At 40.0% G+C, this 18,696-nt stretch overlaps 1 protein-coding gene across 8 annotated transcripts in view; it reads left to right on the top strand.

Annotated features, from left to right (window-relative positions):
• Positions 1 to 1,096: 1,096 nt before the first annotated feature.
• Positions 1,097 to 18,696, top strand: part of EEFSEC (eukaryotic elongation factor, selenocysteine-tRNA specific) — a 126,620-nt gene continuing 109,020 nt past the window's right edge. Inside the window, exon 1 of one of the 8 annotated variants that reach the window (XM_064432705.1) lies at positions 1,097 to 1,230. Coding sequence is in view for 2 of the 8 variants with exons in the window: in XM_064432697.1 (XP_064288767.1) it covers positions 5,568 to 5,838 (271 nt within the window). In the remaining 6 variants the exon portion in view is untranslated. Of the gene's footprint in view, positions 1,231 to 4,966; positions 5,255 to 5,530; positions 5,839 to 6,003; positions 6,120 to 6,523; positions 6,695 to 6,945; positions 7,704 to 7,737; positions 8,290 to 18,696 lie in introns of those variants that run through there. The other 7 variants (XM_064432701.1, XM_064432697.1, XM_064432702.1 and 4 more) reach the window with 7 other exon arrangements.

The following is an 18,696-nucleotide window of genomic DNA, read 5'->3' as shown; positions in this document are numbered from 1 at the left end:
AAGTACAATTTTAATACTGACCTGCAGAAAACGTGATTAAAATTATTTGGGTTTGTGATTATAGTAGAAAAGGATACCTCAATAGAAATAAAAGTAAAAACACCTGCTCGGTGTTGCTCATTGAAACTGCAGAATAATTCTGCTCCACATCTTGGAGGCCTCCCTGTAAGCATTTGAAGCTGTGACATGTGCTGCACCTACAGCACGTATTCCTTATGAGCTCTGAGCAATTGAAATGGGTAAAAACACTCCAGGTTCCCAGCAGGCCGTTTCATGGCCTCCAGAAACATCCACGTTTCCGAGGTCTGTGATGCTCCAGCCTCCAGGCTGTTACAGCTCCAGACTGGGGCTTGATAACTCTGCTGTGAGGGTTTGAAAGCTTAAAATGGAGATCACTGACAGTGGAATTTTAGATGGGATCTGGGAGCCTACAGTTCCAGCTAGTTCAATTTGTTTGTAGATGTTGTGATCTCTCCCACAAAAAACAAACAAAAAAAACCCAACAAAAAAACAAACAAAAAAACCCCCCACCAAAACAAAAAAACCCCAAACAAACAAAAAGGACAGGACTCTTCCCATAGCTATAGAGAGTTTTCTGTGATTATAAAGCCATGTTTGTGTCTGCAGTGTTTAAAGCCAGTGGATTAATGTGGTTTGAGGCAGCACTGCTGTCTGGTGCCATCCTGGCTTTCCTGTGCACTGCCAGGGGGGTTGCAAAAGCAGTCCTGTGACAGCACAAACTCAGCTGTTTTAGGGAGGATGGGAGTTATGGTTCTATTTGCAAAAGCCCAGTGAACCATATACATGCTGTTCATTCCCTCTTTGTTCAAGTGCTTCCATTAGTTTTGTTATAAATGTAATTTGGCAAAGAAAAGACTTTGCTTATTGTTGCTTGCATTTTCTGTTAATTGTTCTGTCAGTTTATATTTACATACTCTAGTTTAAATTTGTAATTACAATATAATTGCACACATGTGTGGTTCAGCACCTTTGTAAGGGTATCCTGCTATCCAACTGTGCAGCTAAGAATTTTTGACTAACGAATATGAGCTAGTCTTTAAATAATTAGAAAAGTGTGTATGTCATTAGGCTCTCTACACCCTCTCAGGGATATATTAGTCGCAGAATACAAACACCTAATGGTAGTGAGCTGCAGACTTTTTCCTTTGTAAAAGACCAAATATACAACTTTGATTTCTCCAGTGCATTAAACTGCCGCAAGTGCTGTGGGTAAGTCTGGTCAGAGTTCAAGTTTCTGCCAGTTCTGGAAGAATAATTAGCAAGTCTGGTAAGGGCTCTGAAGGCAGTGGTGTTGCTATCAAGGGGTTCAGGCTAGGTATGACCCTCCTTCTCAAAAGGGTGAAATACATAATAATTTGTTAACTTAGACTGAAACTTGTCCATATGGTCCATGTTATCTTGTTTGATGTTGCAACAAGACCTGCATTTGAGATTATGGCATTTCAAAGTCTATTTAATAATATTTGCTTATTTATTTTTGGTGAAATTTAATATACAGGAATGTAGATGGCAGGAATAGAGAATTGCTGTTAATCTTCACTGTGACTTGGAGGAAGGATAGAAATATTCTATGTCTATAAAAATCAGATATGCTACACAAGATTCTTTAACTTTGGAAATACTAATTAGAGATTTTTCCTGCTTAAAGTGGATAAGAGAGAATGTTAATTGTTTGTCTACAGCAATAAGATGTCTTAAACCCAGAATTTAGAGCCTAAAACTTCTGTCTGCTAGTGACCATTGCTGTTCAGTAAATAAAATCTGCTGCCACAATGAAAGTACAATTTGAATATTGACCTGCAGAAAATGTGATTAAAATTATTTGGGTTTGTGTTTATAGTAGAAGAGGATACCTCAATAGAAATAAAAGTAAAAAACAGTTTGCTGGATAAATGTAAGGCTGGCTTCTCCCTCTTACTTGCTCACAGGTATTACTCAACTGTGCCAGGTTTGCCATTGCTCATTGTATTGATTGTCTTACTTACTCGTATGCTCTTTGAGCGTTGTCCTAAAGCTGCAGTTAAAGAGGGGAAAAAGAGGATATTCAGATGAGGAAAAATAAACAATAATCCTTTAGACCACACAGGATTAATTGTTTATTCCCCAGGAAGAGCAGAGTACAAGTGGAACTACTGTATATCATCATTGTATATCATCTTTTATAGCTGGTGGCTTGTGTTGTGATACATCAGTACAAGGAAATATAAAACCTCAACTTTTACATTATTTTCTGTGATTTTTTAAACTAGGTACTGTATTAGAGAGGGAGGATAAAATAATTCAATTGCAAAGCATGAGTCTTCTTCCTCCTTTGTCCAGGCCACCAGATGGAACATAGGCCGGTTGTACAACCATCCTGCCCAGCTCATTCTACGGATGCTTTGAGTATAATTTAATATTTCACTAGCCAGCTAACCAGAAAAAATATCACTGACACTCTGAACTGTTATTCCCCAGGTTTAACCAACTCATTTTACCAAGGTTTCTTTTGCCCCCTGGTTTGAGGTCTTCTGTTTGGCACAGATGTCATGCGATACCCGAGCTGGGAGCTGGAGACTCGAGAGCTGTTTTCCTAGACTAAATGTTTGAGGTTACAGGACGTAGCCTAGTTTCACATAAGCTTTCAAATTTCAGTGGGACATGCTGAATCCTGAAACTGTCAAATAGTGTATTATTTTTGGAGTGAGAGCGAGTATGTGTGTGTGTGTGTGTGAATGACCTTTACATTTTTACCCTATCCCAAAAGTCTGACTTCCTGCCCTTTCTCCCATGAGTCCATAAACTTTAGCATTAAAGTGAACATGTTTTAAGGAAGAAATTCCATACAGGAGAGAATAACTGGGATGGAGAATGGTTTATTTATGGGAAAACAAGGAAAACAGCTAAATGCTACAAATTTTGGGAGGGATATAGAAAAATCTGGGATTCTCTCATTTTGCCAGGCTCCCCTCTCCCTCTTAGTAATACCAAGACCTTCTTGTAGGGGTGGGGAGTGGTGGGGATAGTGGCCATGTCTTGTTCTGTTCCCTGCAAAAGAAGCTGATTATTTTTCTACTCTTCAAAGGAATAGGAGTAATGTGTCCTACTGAATGCCACACCTTAATTTCCAAATTTGTAATTAATTTTAAAACTTTGTAAGCTAACAGAATGGACCTTTCTAAATTCTGAATAAAAGTGCTTATGTATGTCTTTATCATATTTCTTCTTTGATATTGATGATTGAAGTTATTGATTTCACAGGTACAATGTGCACTCTAATATTACCTCAAGTGATATGTGGCAAAATCAGATCCACAGGCTTTAAAACCCTGGAGACAGAGGTATGATCTCAGTGGTAACAACTGGTGTAGGCACTGAGGTTTTTTTCTTCCCTCTACAGAAGAGTAACTGCTTCCCTATCGAGAAAGTTGTAAATCTATTCTGTGTCTAAAGGGATAAAATTAAACCTCCATTTCTACTCCTCCTTCTTGAAGGTCACTCAGGAGTAAAAGAAGGGCCAATATTGTTATGTGAGGAGTGGAATGAAATCCATTTTCCTGCAGAGTTTTATTTTCCTTCCTTAGCTATCCTTAACAGAAAGAATTATAATTTTTTCATCCCATAAGTTCTATCCAGTACCCCTCTAAATTCTGGCTGAGCAAAATGCATCTCTTTGTTAAGCTGGCAGAGCAAAATGGATCTCAGGTGAGCCCTGCCGTGGCCTCTTACACTGTGATCATTGAAATGGGGCCTCCTTGCCCTCATTGCCAGCTTTCTCAAGAGTTGTAGAAAGTTTTAGACCTTTCTACATTGTCAATGCTTGTTGAAAAATAGCTGTTATTTTAGATGTTTTGGGAGGACTTCTGGATACCTTTTTCTGGTTGAGAATCAGACCTTTTCCCACCTCTTCCTTCTGAACTCATCTAATAATGCTAAAAGAAAAGAATTAAAGGGCAGGTTATATGATACAGGGATATCTGTGTGGATTCTAACTTTTTAGGGCCTTATGGGAATTGATGTAAACTTTCCCTTCCCTTTGCAACTGCATATTGATGTAACAGATTCAGCACAAGGAAGTGTATATGAGCCTAATGATTTGACAGGAAACTATTCAAAGCCTGGGAACTTGGTCTGAAAAGTGACATTATGCTTAATTTGGCTCCCATGACAGAGATTCCATCAGGCTGAACTATTCTAGAAGCTCGAGAAGTTGATTAGCTAGGCTAGCTCAGTATTCCTTGTGAGTTCATGGCTTTCCTTCAGGGAGACAGTTGTCTCTCAAATAGCACTGAGTGCTAGACAGAAATGCACCCTTTTTTCATTTGAGTCATTGATTCTGTCAACTTGACTTCCATGTGTTTGGGAAGGAGGAGTAATTAACACCCAGCTTTAAACCAAACTCATATTGAAAGTGTCGGTACATAAAGCAAAATTTCCTACAAATTTCTTTGTAGGAAAAGCCTGGAGTTTGGAGTCAAAGCCTAAAAACCAAATCCATGATGTTGGCAGTAGCCTTAGGCAAATCATTTTACACTCCTGGCTCATTCATTAGTTATTAAAATGTGAATGTTATTACTGTGAGCAATATGTATTACTGCATGGAGTGAGCAGAAAAGCAACTGCACTGCTCTCAAAGAAAAAAAAAAAGTAGAATGTAGAATATAGAACAAGTCTAGTCTACTTTGACACCTGTGGGAAGTTTATAACACAGTCTTGGTTTCTTGGCTTGTAAAGAGCTGTAATCATTTGAAGAGGTACTTTGGGCTCCTTGGTCACTGTTGAAAAGCACACGTGTTAAGCTTTATCCTGCAGAGCATTTATCTCCCTGGTAATCTGTAAAGCAAAGTGACTTAAATCAGGGAAGGAATCTCGCCCTTAGCCTTGGAAATGCCCTCAGCCTTCTCCAGTGTTCATCTTGGGTCTGTTTTGGTGGCGGTGGTTACCAGATCTGTTCTTCGCTGTTAATGAACTTGGATTCTTAATTCATTAAGGATATGACTTTTAAAGCAGAATTTTACCTAACTTAAATATCCCTTTACAGGAAAATTATGCAAGCCTCGAATTTATTAAGTATAGGGAGAATAAATGATCCAAACGTGACCTGCTTCTTCACGCGGGTTTGCAATGTGACTTGGAAACCAAACGTGGTCACCACAGTTCCAGCAGCACCGGGGTTCGCTCGGGGACAGAATGGAGGGGGTGATGTGGCAGCGTGTTTAAGCAGCCCTGAAGTGTTCGATTAGCGTGGGCCAAGGTGCGGATGCTCAGGGTAAATCCCATGCCCCCTCCCAGGGCCGCCGGCTGCCAGCCTCCCTCAGGCCGGGCGCGCAGCTGATGGGCCCTGAGGTAACCCGCTGAAATGGCCTCTCGGTGCAGGGGGTGCCTGCGAGGGGCAGAGAGGTGAGCTGCCAGTGTGCCGGGCCGCTGCCGCTCATCCCCGGCCGCGGAGCGGACGAACCGCGCCGGCTCCGAGCAGCCCTGCCCGCCGCACGGCCGGAACGGCGGCGGCGGGGCCCGCGTTGCCGCAGGGGCGCTGTAGGGACGGACCGGGCGGGAGCAGCGCCGCCATGGCCGCCCGTGTTCTGAACGTGAACGTGGGAGTGCTGGGCCACATCGACAGCGGCAAGACGGCGCTGGCGCGGGCGCTCAGCACCACCGGCTCCACCGCCGCCTTCGACCGGGCGCCGCAGAGCCGCGCGCGGGGCATCACGCTGGACCTGGGCTTCTCCTGCCTGCGCACCGCGCTGCCGCCGCAGCTCGGCCCGGGGCCCGGCGAGCTGCAGCTCACGCTGGTGGACTGCCCGGGGCACGCCTCCCTCATCCGCACCATCATCGGCGGTAAGGGGGGCCAGGGGGGCCGCCCCGGCGGCTGCCGTGCCTCCCGGGGTGCTCCGGGCCCCGTGGGGCTGCGCCCGCCCGTGGCCGTGGAGGGAGCGGGGCCGCGGGGAGCCAGCCGGGGTCTGCGGCCGTGCCCAAACCCGGGCCGGGGCGAGACAGGTTTCTCACGGACCTGTGACTTTGCTGCGCTTGCTCGTAGGTGCTCTTCCAATAAAAAAACCTGTGCTCAAAGGAAAGCACTTTGTACATGTGAGTTCTTGGAGTGCTGCTTGGATGGCCAGGTGTGCTCAGCTTTCTTACACTTAGTAGACAAAAAGTTGTATTTGTTGTGTATGGAGGCTTATTAACGGCATCGAACAGCCCTATAAATTGCTGTTTTCTTGCCTGTTTAAGCTGTCAGAGTTTGATGTTGTCTGTAGCTGAGAGCTGTGATGCAGTTGCTGGACATGCCGGTGTTGTCTTGGAGGACTGCAGAGTTGTAACATGATAATTTTAGGCTTAGAAATAGATTTTGGTAACTCTTCATTTTAGTCTCCATAGATTACGTCAGAAGGTTAATTTGATTTGCATTAGGACTCAGATTAGCTCACCTTTCTCTGTCTTTCATCTCTGGAGTGTTGGCAGGTGGTCGGTGCTTGGCTGAGGAGAGGATGGAGTCGCAGCTGCAGGAGTTTTAAACAGTCACAGGTTTAACTGCGGGGATCCGCCTGCAAGTTCAGTTCCTCTGCCAGGGTCTCTTTCATAACAGCTTGGTGGTTGTTTTGTAGGACAACGTTTCTTGGCTAGACTGAGGTCCAGGCTGAGTTATTTGTCACTACATGGGAATTTAACCCATTTTTGAACAATTGTGCTGTTTGTAAGTTGCGTTAGTGCTAACGGTGTTGTATTGTTTGCACTTCTTGTGGGAAGATAGTAAATATTTACTTATTTGTCAGTTTCAGCAGCAGTTAAACGCTCTGTTTCAGCAATGTTTCTGCAAGGGAGGAGTGGCCGTGTGCTTAATTCCAGAAACCTGCGGTCTTGTACTCTTCTCTTGTACTTGGCAAGCCCTTATTTTTCTTTAGTAATTGTAAGCACCTGATTATCTTCTAAAGAGCAAAGTTGACTTTGGCAGATGCTTCTTGGATGTACTGAAGAGTCACTTGTAGTCAGACATTCCTTTCTGCCAGCAGCAACTAATCGGAGTGGTGTGAACTTTCTCATGAAGGGGACGTGGGAAAACTTAGAAATCAGCTTTAACCAGCTTTGTTTTTCAGTAACTTTAATGCTTATTTGGGGTAGACTTCTCATTGCTTTCTGCTATTTTTATGAAGCTTTTCAAAGTATTCAGTCACAGCTGAATGAGTTATTCAGATTTGCTTTTTGGTAGGCTGTGCAGGGAGAAGGAAGGCATGGATGGGATGAGATGATGACAGTTTTGTTCCCAGCAAAAATAATTTTTACAGGTGGTAATTCAGACACATAAGCACATCAGACTTGCTTAGTTCCAGTTATACCACATTATGTATTCTACTTCAGTAAAATAGTTGATTAGTGTGATTTACTGCAATTCTCTGTCCTAAGAAAGGGTTGTAGGGAAAATGCAGTATTGTGTTAATAGTTTGAAGAATTAGGAGCTTCAGTTTTCTGCTTGATAATAGATGTATCTCGATAGTGGATGCTTTTTTTGCCTTTTTTTACTACCAGGTTTGAAAGGTGAAACCTTGATGATAAAACCTGATCTGTGCCTGTGGGGCTATTTAGGTGCTTCCAGGTTTGGTGAAACTCAAACTGAAGTGTAGCATGGCCTCTGTAACAGGATACATTCTTTGGTGTTCATGTGTGTTTCAATAATGCCAACTTTTTCATCACTTCAGGAATGGAAAGTGAGTCCTCCCAGATAATGGTATTGAAAAATTTAGGTTATTTTCATCTACTTCCTCATTACTAAGCATTAAGGGTTCACCATTCCTAACATTTTCTCTGCAACCAGGAATGCCACTGCCCTTTTCTTTTTGATGGAATCTGTGATTTCCCTGTTACTACACGTTTTCTCTATATATGGTTTTTCAGTAAGGCATACGTGCAAAGTACTTTATCTGGTGTTTATTCTGCACCTCAGATTTCCCATACCTCTTTAAGATATCACTGTTCTGAGTTGAAATCCTGGGGTAGCTAGAGGTGGAAGTTGACCTGCAGAAAAACTGGAATGCCTGTGGGCAAGGGAGCTGGATGTGAGGATTTGGAAGGTGGAGTGGCAGCAGAGACGAGAGGGCTGCTTCAGAACTCTGTTAGTCGTGTGCATGCAGGGTTTGCAGGAGAAAATGTTATTGCATCTTCTTGTTTGCAGTTCTTTGTTTTCACTGACGGTGGGATAAGCTAGTTGGCTTCCCTTGAGAGCTCCCAGCTCATGGAAACACCGTCTGCTGTGGCAGGGTAGCACCAGCATGGTTCACTCAGGTCTCCCATGAGGTGAGGAGCACAAGGATTTCCTTCTGAGGTGTCACTTTTTGGCTCTTTTCTTCCAAAGTGCCATTTTCACCAGTGGTATCCCAGGTTATCTCTCTTTTGTAACTGTCATCTCTGCTCCCAGAGTGCTCTAAGAGTTAATTCCTTTGCTGTACAAAGCTGATAAATCAGCTCACAGGTTAAATGTTACTATTTACCACTCTTTAACATATTTCTGTATGTAGCTAATTCCTGAAGTGGATTTTTTTCATGTCAGAATCTAGTATTGCATTTTTGTCATGCTGTGCCAGGTAGTGCTTGACCTTGTGAGTGCTTCTCACAGTCACTCACAAGATACTTGTTCAGACACAATACTTTAGGATTAAATGAATGCAGAATATTTGAGCAGTAACCAATTGGAATGAAAAATAGAAGTCATATTTCATTCTGTGTGGCTACATTTTTCTTGCAGAGCTTGTCCTTGAAAACAAAACATATCAAATGTTAAATCAAAAGTGTTTTGTTTTGGGTGGGTTTTTTGGTGTTTTTGGGTTTTTTTACCTGCATGCTGGGAATGAGAAATGTTGCAGACAGTTTCACCCAAGATGTTTTCTTTAAGTTTTAGATGGAAGGTGATAGTCAAGGTTGGAATGGAATAAGTAATAGTCACTTGGTGTACTTCATCATGCCTTTCACTTGTATTCAAACCATACTGGTTTATATTCTTCTGAGGCTCTTGTGTGTGTGTGGCAGGAAGGCATTAAGTTACTGTGGGTAGCTGTATGGCTTGGACTGTGCTGTGTATTTCTGTCTTACTCTTTCAAACAATAAGAACAGAACTCTTTATTTTAAAGCACAGTTTCAGACTTTTCCTTTGCTTTAGCAGGATCTTGTCTCAAGCAAAGCAACAAAACCAGTATTGACAGCCATTTGTGTCTGACTTGTGCCAAGCAGTGAGAAGCACCCAGATCAGCCTTCTACTTTGGTTTATGCACTGAAGGAATGACTTCAAGATGCAGGACTAATATTTTTGTCACTACTGCATTCTTCTGTTGCTGTAGAGATTTAGGGGGTATTTCTGGTAAAATTTCACACTGAGATGGGGTAGTTTCTGTCACAGCACTATGGGGTTTTTTAAGCTTCTGTGCTTTTCTTAATGTTCGGCTCCTCATCTTCCACAAAGCTGATGTTAATGTCATTGAAGTAAAATAAGAGTTGCTTTTACATTTGTTTGTCACAGACCTGTGCACCAGTAGGGTCTGGAATAGTTTCTCAAATGAGTTCAGCAGGAAGGGATGCCTGCAGAGAGGTTAGACAAGTTAATCTGCCAGACGAAATTCAATCCCCATATTTCATTTTAAGACCACTTTGCGTAGCAAAGTAGTTTAAGCAGTAGCAGATTTTTTCCTTGCTGATGGTTAATTTCATGCCCTACAAAGGGTCAGCACACTAATATAGGAGAACATGATTACCTCATCCCAACTTCCCCCACACAGGCAGCCAAGGGTTAGTGAGTGTTTGCTTTAGGTGAGCTGTTGTTGGATGCCCTTTATCTGTTTGATTTCGAGATGGGTCCTCAAAACAACTTCTAAATCAGAAAATTGTCTTTTTTTTTTCCCTATGAAGTTCAAAGGACAAAGTATCCTTATAGGGTTTTAATTGGAAAGCTACTGCTTGACTCTGGTTGTTTAAACCTGGGCTGGGGGGAACTCTGACGAACGTGTAGTTTTGTAATCCTTGTGCCTGTCTGAACCTTTGACCTTTTTACTTTATAACTAGAACTTCATTGTCACCATTTGTCCCTGCAGTTCCTTTCAAAGCAGACTGCCTTGCAAGTGTCTGTTTCCACTTTGCTGCTGTGTTCAGCTAAGGAAGGGTATTAATTCATACCTGATACATTGGAGGGGCCAGGACTTTTGAACTTGACTAGAGCTTGGAGAGGGGGAAATGAGCATAGCAAAAGCATGTCTTGCTGATGCAAATGAGTGCAATGAAAACAGGCTTGGGAGATCAAGGGAAATGTGGTCTTGCTACCAGCATTCAAATTCAGTCAGATGCAGATTATTTGTCAGATTAACATATCACAAAAAAACCCCACCTTTTATCACAGATTAGTTGTTTTGCTGAGTTTGCTCTAAGCTGTTAAGAGGATTTGTAAACTTGGGGTTACCTTTGCATTACTGCCATGAAAACACCCTTCTGTCGATGTGAGCATTTGTTTGTTGAGATCTTTGTGAAGATGTGACAGGTCTTGGGTTTTTTTTTCTATTCTAAGTGAGTGAGCAAGTAGAGTTTTATAGTTGTAGATGTATATGTGGATGACTTGCTGTTGAGTACAGATGTTGAATGAAGGGAAACCTCTGGAGGGAAAGAGTGCCTTGTATTTAGTGGATATCATTCTGTTCAGAGAGGAGTCACCAGAGAGTCCTGAGATCTTTGGCTGCCAGTTGGAAGTAACATAATGAACCCTGTTCTGGTGAAAAAAAATGAAATTAACATAGCACTCTTGTGTAATGTAATTTCTGTCCACAAATCTCGATGTTGTGGTTGATGTTATGGAAATTAAGGGACTTGAGCTAGCACTAGTGGGAATGTTTTCTAAAACCTATTAGACTCTTTGGGTTCATGGTGCTTGTGAATTGCTGACACTGCTTTGTATTAAAATTTCAAATAAACTTTATTTCTCTAAATGAAATTGAAAGAGTGTCTTTTTTTTTAGTCACTATATTTTAGCTGGTGCCAGATACTTGTCTGACACCATGAAGGAGTATTTTTATTGACATTTTAAAATGAAAGCCACTTTTTTTTTTCTTTTAAATTAAGGACTTATGCATGAAGAAGGGCAACCAGGATAAAAACTTTGCGTGGTCTCCACAACCCTGGAAATGGAACTTTGTCTCCTGGATGTTGCAGTGCACAAGAGGGCAGTGTTTGCTTACATTGTAGGATCTTAGGGATAAGTACTGGGGTAACAGGTCAGCCTGGGGGGAGTGACCTCACTGTGAATAGAAACGGAATTAAGGACACGATTTGGAACACAACTCCGGGTTAATTGTCTCATTCTTAAAGAAAACATCCTCTGTGTTTTAAAGAAGGTTAGTCTTATTTCATCTATAATTTGGGATGTGCTTTTTATACCTTGAGCAATAAAAACGTGTGGGGTGGTTTTACACATGACACAAGACACAGGTAACAGGTGAGAAGAAACAACTGGTTTGATGTGGGAACCATGGAATTTACTGTGCACAAGTCTTTTATTTCCTTCCTTATTTCCCCATGATTTTAATAACTGGGTAAAAGGAAGCTATTTGTACTAAATCTGCTCTGAACCACTACTGTGTGAAATAGGATTTGTTGTGTGGTATTGGGTAGAATGAAACTTGGGGGGTATATCAGGGCTCTTAAAATCGAGGTCTTGTGGAGTTTTTGTCTGTCTGTATCATAACTGTAATAGTTCTAACTTTCTATGTATTGCATTACTTCTTGCTTTTGTGGGTTTTGTAATGATGTGACTGTGGGATTGCTGCTATTATTTCTGTTTTATGCCTTTTTCTGCAATTTTGACTTGAAGCTGATTTCACTGCAAAAGTTACATGTTCAACAACTTCCTAAACTTACACAGCAACTCTGAGGCAATATTAGAGACTGAAGCAGGAGGAGTCTTCTGTTCATTTTCTGGGTCAAGTAGTTTACAAGGAGCAAGAGAGCCATTGTCTCCTGATAGCAAAAGTACTAGTGAATAATCATGTTCTTTTCTGCTTCTTCTTAGAATCCTGTCAGAAATATACTGGTTTCTGTGTGGGGTTTAAGAAATAAAAATAATTGTGCTTTTCACGTTTGGAAGATGTGATTTATAATGGAACTCTCAATCTAAATTATTAACCAGGAGTGGTTTTATTGAAACTTGTTTCAATGGGAAATTGTTCCTTGCTGATATATGACAGTTTTTTCTACAAAGCTTCTGAGTGGTTGTGTTTGTTTGCTTGTATACAACAAACCTGTGCTATTTGACACTTCGTTATTTGACACAAAACCATGACAGCTTCTCAGGAAAACTTAATAACCAAACCACTGTAATTACGCTGTTCAAGTCTTTTTCCTATTGGTTTTAAACCAGAATTTCTTTGTTCCTGCATACTGTGTGCAAGCATTCATCAAATAACCACTTTTCACTTTTGCTTCATGTTTATTCTTGCTTTAAATTACTTTGTCAACTGTTTGGAAGAGCAGGGAAGCTTTGTTAATCAATTTTTAGATGCTATAAAATATTAGCTAATGTAGTGAAGTATTATAAATAACTGCATAATATCTAGAACAACTTACTGTAAAATATGGAGCATATTTATAGTTAAGCAAGTAAATTTAAAGCACATTTTTCAAAGTAGCATTTTTACCGATGATGGATAAGCTTACTTGCTAAATAGTACAGTTGAGCAACTCAGTGATCTACTAATTGAAATTCTGCTAATTGACAAACCAGCCTTATAAGATCCAACTGTATTGGTTCTGCATCTTGATTTAGAAGTTGTCTTCAATTAGTAGATGCTAGATGCAAGCAGAATGATATGTTACTTATGTATGAACCCATTTTTAATAGCTGGTTAGCTTCATGGAGCCATGAACTGAATTTTCTTAATATATTTGTTTTGGGGTTTTTGTACTTAGAATAATACATGTTTTTGCATGACTGTTGTGAAATTCTGTTTATGAAAACCCCTATAAAAACAAAATGTGGATGGAAGAATTGCGGTTATAATTGTAAAACAGATGTGCAACTGATCTCACTAAGTGAGCAAACCAAACCTGCACATTGTCATTGCTGAAGTCCATTAAGTGTAATAAAAAGTTGTTTTTCCTTGTGACAGTGACTTTTCTGTCTGGGAACCCTAAGGTTAGCCCGGCAAGTGAAGGGCAAGGACAGCTGTTTTGCAGTGGTAATTTCCAGCTGGATTCTTGAACATCTTGTGTTCTGTGGGTACCTCAGCTGATCATGAGGTAAAACTGAGTTTAAATTACCCTTGTGAGCTTCAGCAAAGAGACTCAAACAGCTCTCATGATATTGGGATTGCAGAGATATGCATTCTGTGAGAAAATATTCCTTGTGCTATCTGTGAAATTCAGATTAGGTAGCTGTTCTGAAGTGTGCTTCCTTTAAACTATTAGCTTCCAGAAAGTGTTGCAAGCTAAGTAAATACCAATAATTCTTATTTCCTATCTCCTTATCAATTATTTTACCAAAATGTTCTCGTGCAGTTTATCTAATCTCTTCAAGTGAACATGAAATGGTTAGTGTTGGCTTCCAAATTGAATGACAATCTCAGTTTCAAATTTAGACTGATTAATCCTACATTAGATTGTAATTGTCAGCATTACCAACCCTAGGGGTAGTCGGGACCAGACAAACAGTAATAAATATGTATTTATGTGTAATGTAACAGCAGAAGGAATTGGTGGGTGGAGAGGAAATGGAATAGACAGGGTAGCTTAAATAAAAATGAAGAAATTGTATTTAGGAGCATCGTGAGGTAAAGAATGATAAGGGGGAATAAAAATTGAGGTTTGAATTTTAAGATTTATATTGATCTGGGTAAGATTCCAGGCTCCCTCACCTCAGGCTCTAGAGAAGAGGTGATTCATTTGGGCTTATGGTTTTGTTGAGAAACTCCTTTCTTACTTCATGTTATAGATGGAATGATGATCATGACTCTTTTGTCCACTGCAGATCTGTTTTTTTCTGCAGTACTGGAAAAATGAATTTAATATTGTTGCCTGTAGCACTTTGTTGTCTTTTGTGCTTACATTTTCCTTTGTTTTCTGTCTTATTTGGGATGCAATGTATGATTGGCATATGAGAGTAAGCTGGTATTCTTGGATCTCAGGAACTCTTTAGTTGTTAAACTTTGCCTTAATTTTTTTTTGGCCAAGTTTTACCTGTATTGTTTTCATTAAATGCATTGTAGAGCAGGTGAACATGCTTTAGATATGATTCCCTTGTATATGTAAAATTTGAAATGGTCTTGAAGAATCTGTTGGGTAAAAAAAAGCTATAGAAGTGTTTTGAGAGTTGTTGATAAAACTCTCATATTAATAAGGATAGGCACAGGAAATGGGATTTTTGTCATATATGTTTATTTATGCTTAAATTTACTTCTCTTATTTTAAAAACTAGCCTTTCAGCAGGATTGCTTTGGGGAAGAAAGTTTTCCAAAATATGCAAAAACTGCATTTCAGAGAGAAAAACAAAATTATAGCTTTCTTTTTTAGGATCCAGAAGAGGGGGAGGGAAAATGGTTTCCTTGTATTTGACTGTGCTGTTGGATGGAAGACAAAGCTCAGTCTCTCTTGCTGACTAATGTCATCATCAAGGCATTTTTTTCTCCCACAGAGCAGTTTTGTCTCCATTGAGACCCCCACAGCCATTGGCAAGACCACGGCCCGAGATTAAATCTCACGCTTGGGTGAAATTCTAATGACTGTAATTGTTTCCTCTTTTTAAGTCTGTGGTCCCTTCATCAAAGAGTGGTGTGGAAATTATGCATTTATGCTGTAAAAAGAGAGGTCATGATTACCTGAACCTGTGGTTGACTTGGGGGGATTGTGTGTCGTGTTCTGGCAGTGGTTATCCACGCTGACATCGCAGCGGGTGAGACGATTCAGAGAGAGATGCTGAGCGCTGCTGTGGCACAGCTCTGTCCTGCTGCTGGCTCTGGGCTGTCACTTCAGCTGAGCATGGCAGCAGCAGCAGCTCTGGTGTGCTGGTCACCTGCTGGGACAGGAGGGATGAGGCAGTAAATGTGGGCTGAGGGAGTTTCTGTGAATGATCCCACGCAAAACGCTTGGGACTCATCAGCAAGCGCTGCTGTTAACCCTCCCAGGGCTTACTGCAGGTGTTCAGCACCAGTGAGCTGGGGCTGGCTGTGGAGGAACCCAGTGGAGGTGTGAATGTGGATATGCAAAGAATTGCAGACAACTTTGTAGAGATGGATTGCCCCATCCTATAAAAATTGGAATGTACGTGTGCAGCAGTGTTGCTGTGTGATGGAAAGATTCACATAAGTATTTTGTATTCTTTGGCTTTAATGTGCAGTTCTGTATGTATACAATTTTGGGGACTGTACTGTGCCCTAACTCTGAAGATTTATGAAAAAAATTAACTGTACATTAATTAGAAAACATTTTGAGCTTGTACTCTGATTTAGCCAGTATCCTTTAAAGACATCAAAAGGTCTGACCTAGACACATTTCATCAGAGAATAAGGAAAATGGATCAAATAGTACCTAATTTCAGGTGTCTAGGTTGCATTTAAAGACTAAAGAAATCCCAAAATGTTATTCTTAAAAGCATTCACCGTTAGAATCTTTCCCTGAACTCTGAAATTATGAGTATTCAGTTTAGAGTATTAAAAAGTTTATCAAGGAAAAGCCACCAAGTGTCAGCAGTACTGTTCCCCTAAGGAACTAACTTTGGGCATTTGAACCTGGCCCCTGTCTGGCTTCAAATCATATGATAATATGCCTAATTTAAAAAAATCCTTAAAGCCTGAAAAGCAGGTTTTTACACTGAAATTACATCTGTTTGTTTATATATGTATAAATAAAGGAAATAATAAAACCATTTAAATAATAGTTAATATTTATTCTTGTGTATGGCTAAAAATTCAAAAGCCACAGGTCAGGCACCCCTGATAAGTTTTTTTTAAGGATATAATTCTGTTCTTTAGATTTGCTTGCTGTTTGATAGGTTTTTCACCCTCTGGGAGGGGCCATCATGAGTATTTTTTTCTCTGAGTGGATATTTCACCTGACTAACAGCTGAGATGCTCCCATTATTTCAAGTGCTGTGATGAAGTTGTGGTGCCCATGTGTTTGTAGCTGAGCTCTCCGTTTCCTCTGGTGTGTTTTGCCATATCCAGCAATAGTGGCTTTTCCTGTCTAAAAGTGGTGTTGGACTGAAGTCTCTTGTGGAACAGATTCACCTGTCTGTGGTGCTGCAGAGTGCTGCTTTTAAGGAAGTACAAAAAATATATTTGGTTAAATTGAACTGTACCAAACTTGTGCAGAGAAAATACTTTTCTGGTTAAGGGAACAAAAGAGTTTGAACTGAAGCTAAATTCTATTTTAAAATAAACAAACCAAAACAAGTGACTGAAAATTCAGTCTTTACAGAAAGTTTGTTTGAGGTGTTTTCACTACTGAACTGTGTTCACGAACAAATTATGTAGAGGCAGGTCTATGGGAGTTCTTTCATTGTATGTCCCTAAATGTGCTTTTTAATTTATTTTTAACTTCATATACAGTATAATGTAGTTGATTATTCTCCTAATATCCAGCACTGCTTAATGTGGTTGAATGTTTTCTTTGTTGTAACTTAAAGCCAAACAAAGCAAAGTGAAGATAAATTTAGCTGTGTGTTTCTTTACTTACCCTGCACCAGGAGTCCTAAACTTACTGTGTAAAAGAATGCTGTTTTTTTTAAGACTTGCTGTCAAATTGATGCAGTAGATGAAAGTTATTTTGGTCACTGTACTTGTTTCTTTTTCCTTTGCATTGTCAAGATACTTATTTTTGTCTCATTAAGAAGATGGTGGAGTGTAGCTAGGAAGAGAATAGATCACATAGAAAATGATGTCAGTATTATGGAATTTGTTGTTATGTTCTTGCATATAATTGAGTCAATCCTAGGTAAAACCAGAAATTAGTAATGTGAAATTTAAATTAGTTGACAGTATTCTTTCAAGGCTTGTGTACTGTTTTAAATTTTTTTTGCAGTAACTTATGAGCTCTTATAAAAACAGCAGGGACAAAATAAGTACAAGAATGTTTGAGGTGAAGCTGCCTAATACTTATTTTAGTAGCATATAATAGTTTCCCTTTCTGTTGGAGAGCTAAAAATTTTGTAGCATCTCAAGTGCACCTGTATTAACTGTTTTTATTGGATGCTGAAAATTTTCAGGATGATGTGATGAAATCCTCAAAATGCACTCATTTTGGGGATGTTGCTATTCTATTTAGAAGCTTTATGTAAAAGAGTTGTAATTTTGTCCCAGTTCCTCTTTATGCACAGTTTTTTCAGAAATAGAATAAGTAAGTTCTGTGAGTGAAAAATCTGTTTCTAAGGGGAAGCTAAAGTGGAGTCTGATGTTCTCTAACAATAGCAAACTAATTTTTGGGTCAGAAGCATTATACAGTATAGGTGCAGTAAAAGCAGCCAAGGTGAGCTCAGCTGCAAGAAGCTGTTTGTGAGAACTTATAAGAGTAGTGTGGTTAAGTTGTGATGGAAATAGGGAATGCTTGGGCATGGTCTATAGGTGGCAATTGTGATTTTGTAATAGGTCAGCAAAATATCAAGCCAGTTCTTCAAAATTAAATAGATTTTGGAAAATGTTTTTCTGCTAAATGGTAACAATCATTTAAAATACTTTAAATGCATGAGTTGAAATCTGTCTTTCTATTTCTGTTAGCTCTGAGCACCCAAAAAAATTGAGCTTTAATCACCAATGCTGTGTTCTTTCTTGGTGATTTCAGCATTTCATTAAGGAATGATTACTGCTCTTCAATTATGCATTCATTTACCTTAGTGATGCATTTACAGTTAGAAATAGTGTTGGTTTATTGAATTTGGCTGATATTGAGCAGTTTCAGCAGATTTTTTTTCTTGCCATGTAAGAACTGAAAGAAAGGAGTAGAGAGGCATTTACAACCTTGGCATGATTTTAAATTATAATCTTACTGGATTTTTAGGGAAAAAAAAAAATGAGTTGTGGTTGTTTTTTGGTTTGGTTTTTGTTGCTGTTGTTTTCTTTTCCCCACCACTTTGGACTTCTAGAATTCCTTTCTGAAGTCTGTTTCCATAGGCTTTGTTTGCAGAACATCAGTGGTTCATGGTGTGCCTCTTTTAGCTACAGGGGAATAAGCTCTGTAGCAGGCTGCTGTGGAAGTTTGTATTTAGAATAGATTTTTCTCTGTGTTCATAAGCTGGCAATTCCAGAAATGAATTAAAAGATCTTATTTACCTAAAGGGGTATCAAGAAGAAGTAAAAGAGGAGGGACAATGTGAAATGGGATTGAAAACCAATTTCTTGATGTTGATATGGTATCATTGCCTGTATGAGTAAGAGGCAGAAGAAAAGGCTCCTGATACTTGAAAAAACTGTTTTGTATCATAAGTGGGGTTAAATTTAAGTGGGCACTGTTGGACTGAGAGTTACAGTGGTTTGTGACAGGAGGAGTTGGGTTGCTGATAACCCAGGTTGCTTAACTTCTGTTTGTTTCATGTTTTGTGTTTCCATGTTTTAAAGTCTGGTGGCTTTGCTTTCTGATTTAGCAGCATCCAAGGCTGACTCCAGTTTATTCACACAGCTGCAGGGAAATAGGCTTCTCTGCCTGCCCAGTGCTGCTGCAGAGGGAAGAGATTGATGCTGCTCTCTTGCG

This window comes from Passer domesticus, chromosome 9, assembly GCF_036417665.1.
Source record: "Passer domesticus isolate bPasDom1 chromosome 9, bPasDom1.hap1, whole genome shotgun sequence".
Classification (NCBI taxonomy): domain Eukaryota; kingdom Metazoa; phylum Chordata; class Aves; order Passeriformes; family Passeridae; genus Passer; species Passer domesticus.
The sequence above is the reverse complement of the archived record's forward strand: the minus strand, read 5'-3'. Positions and strand labels throughout refer to the sequence as shown.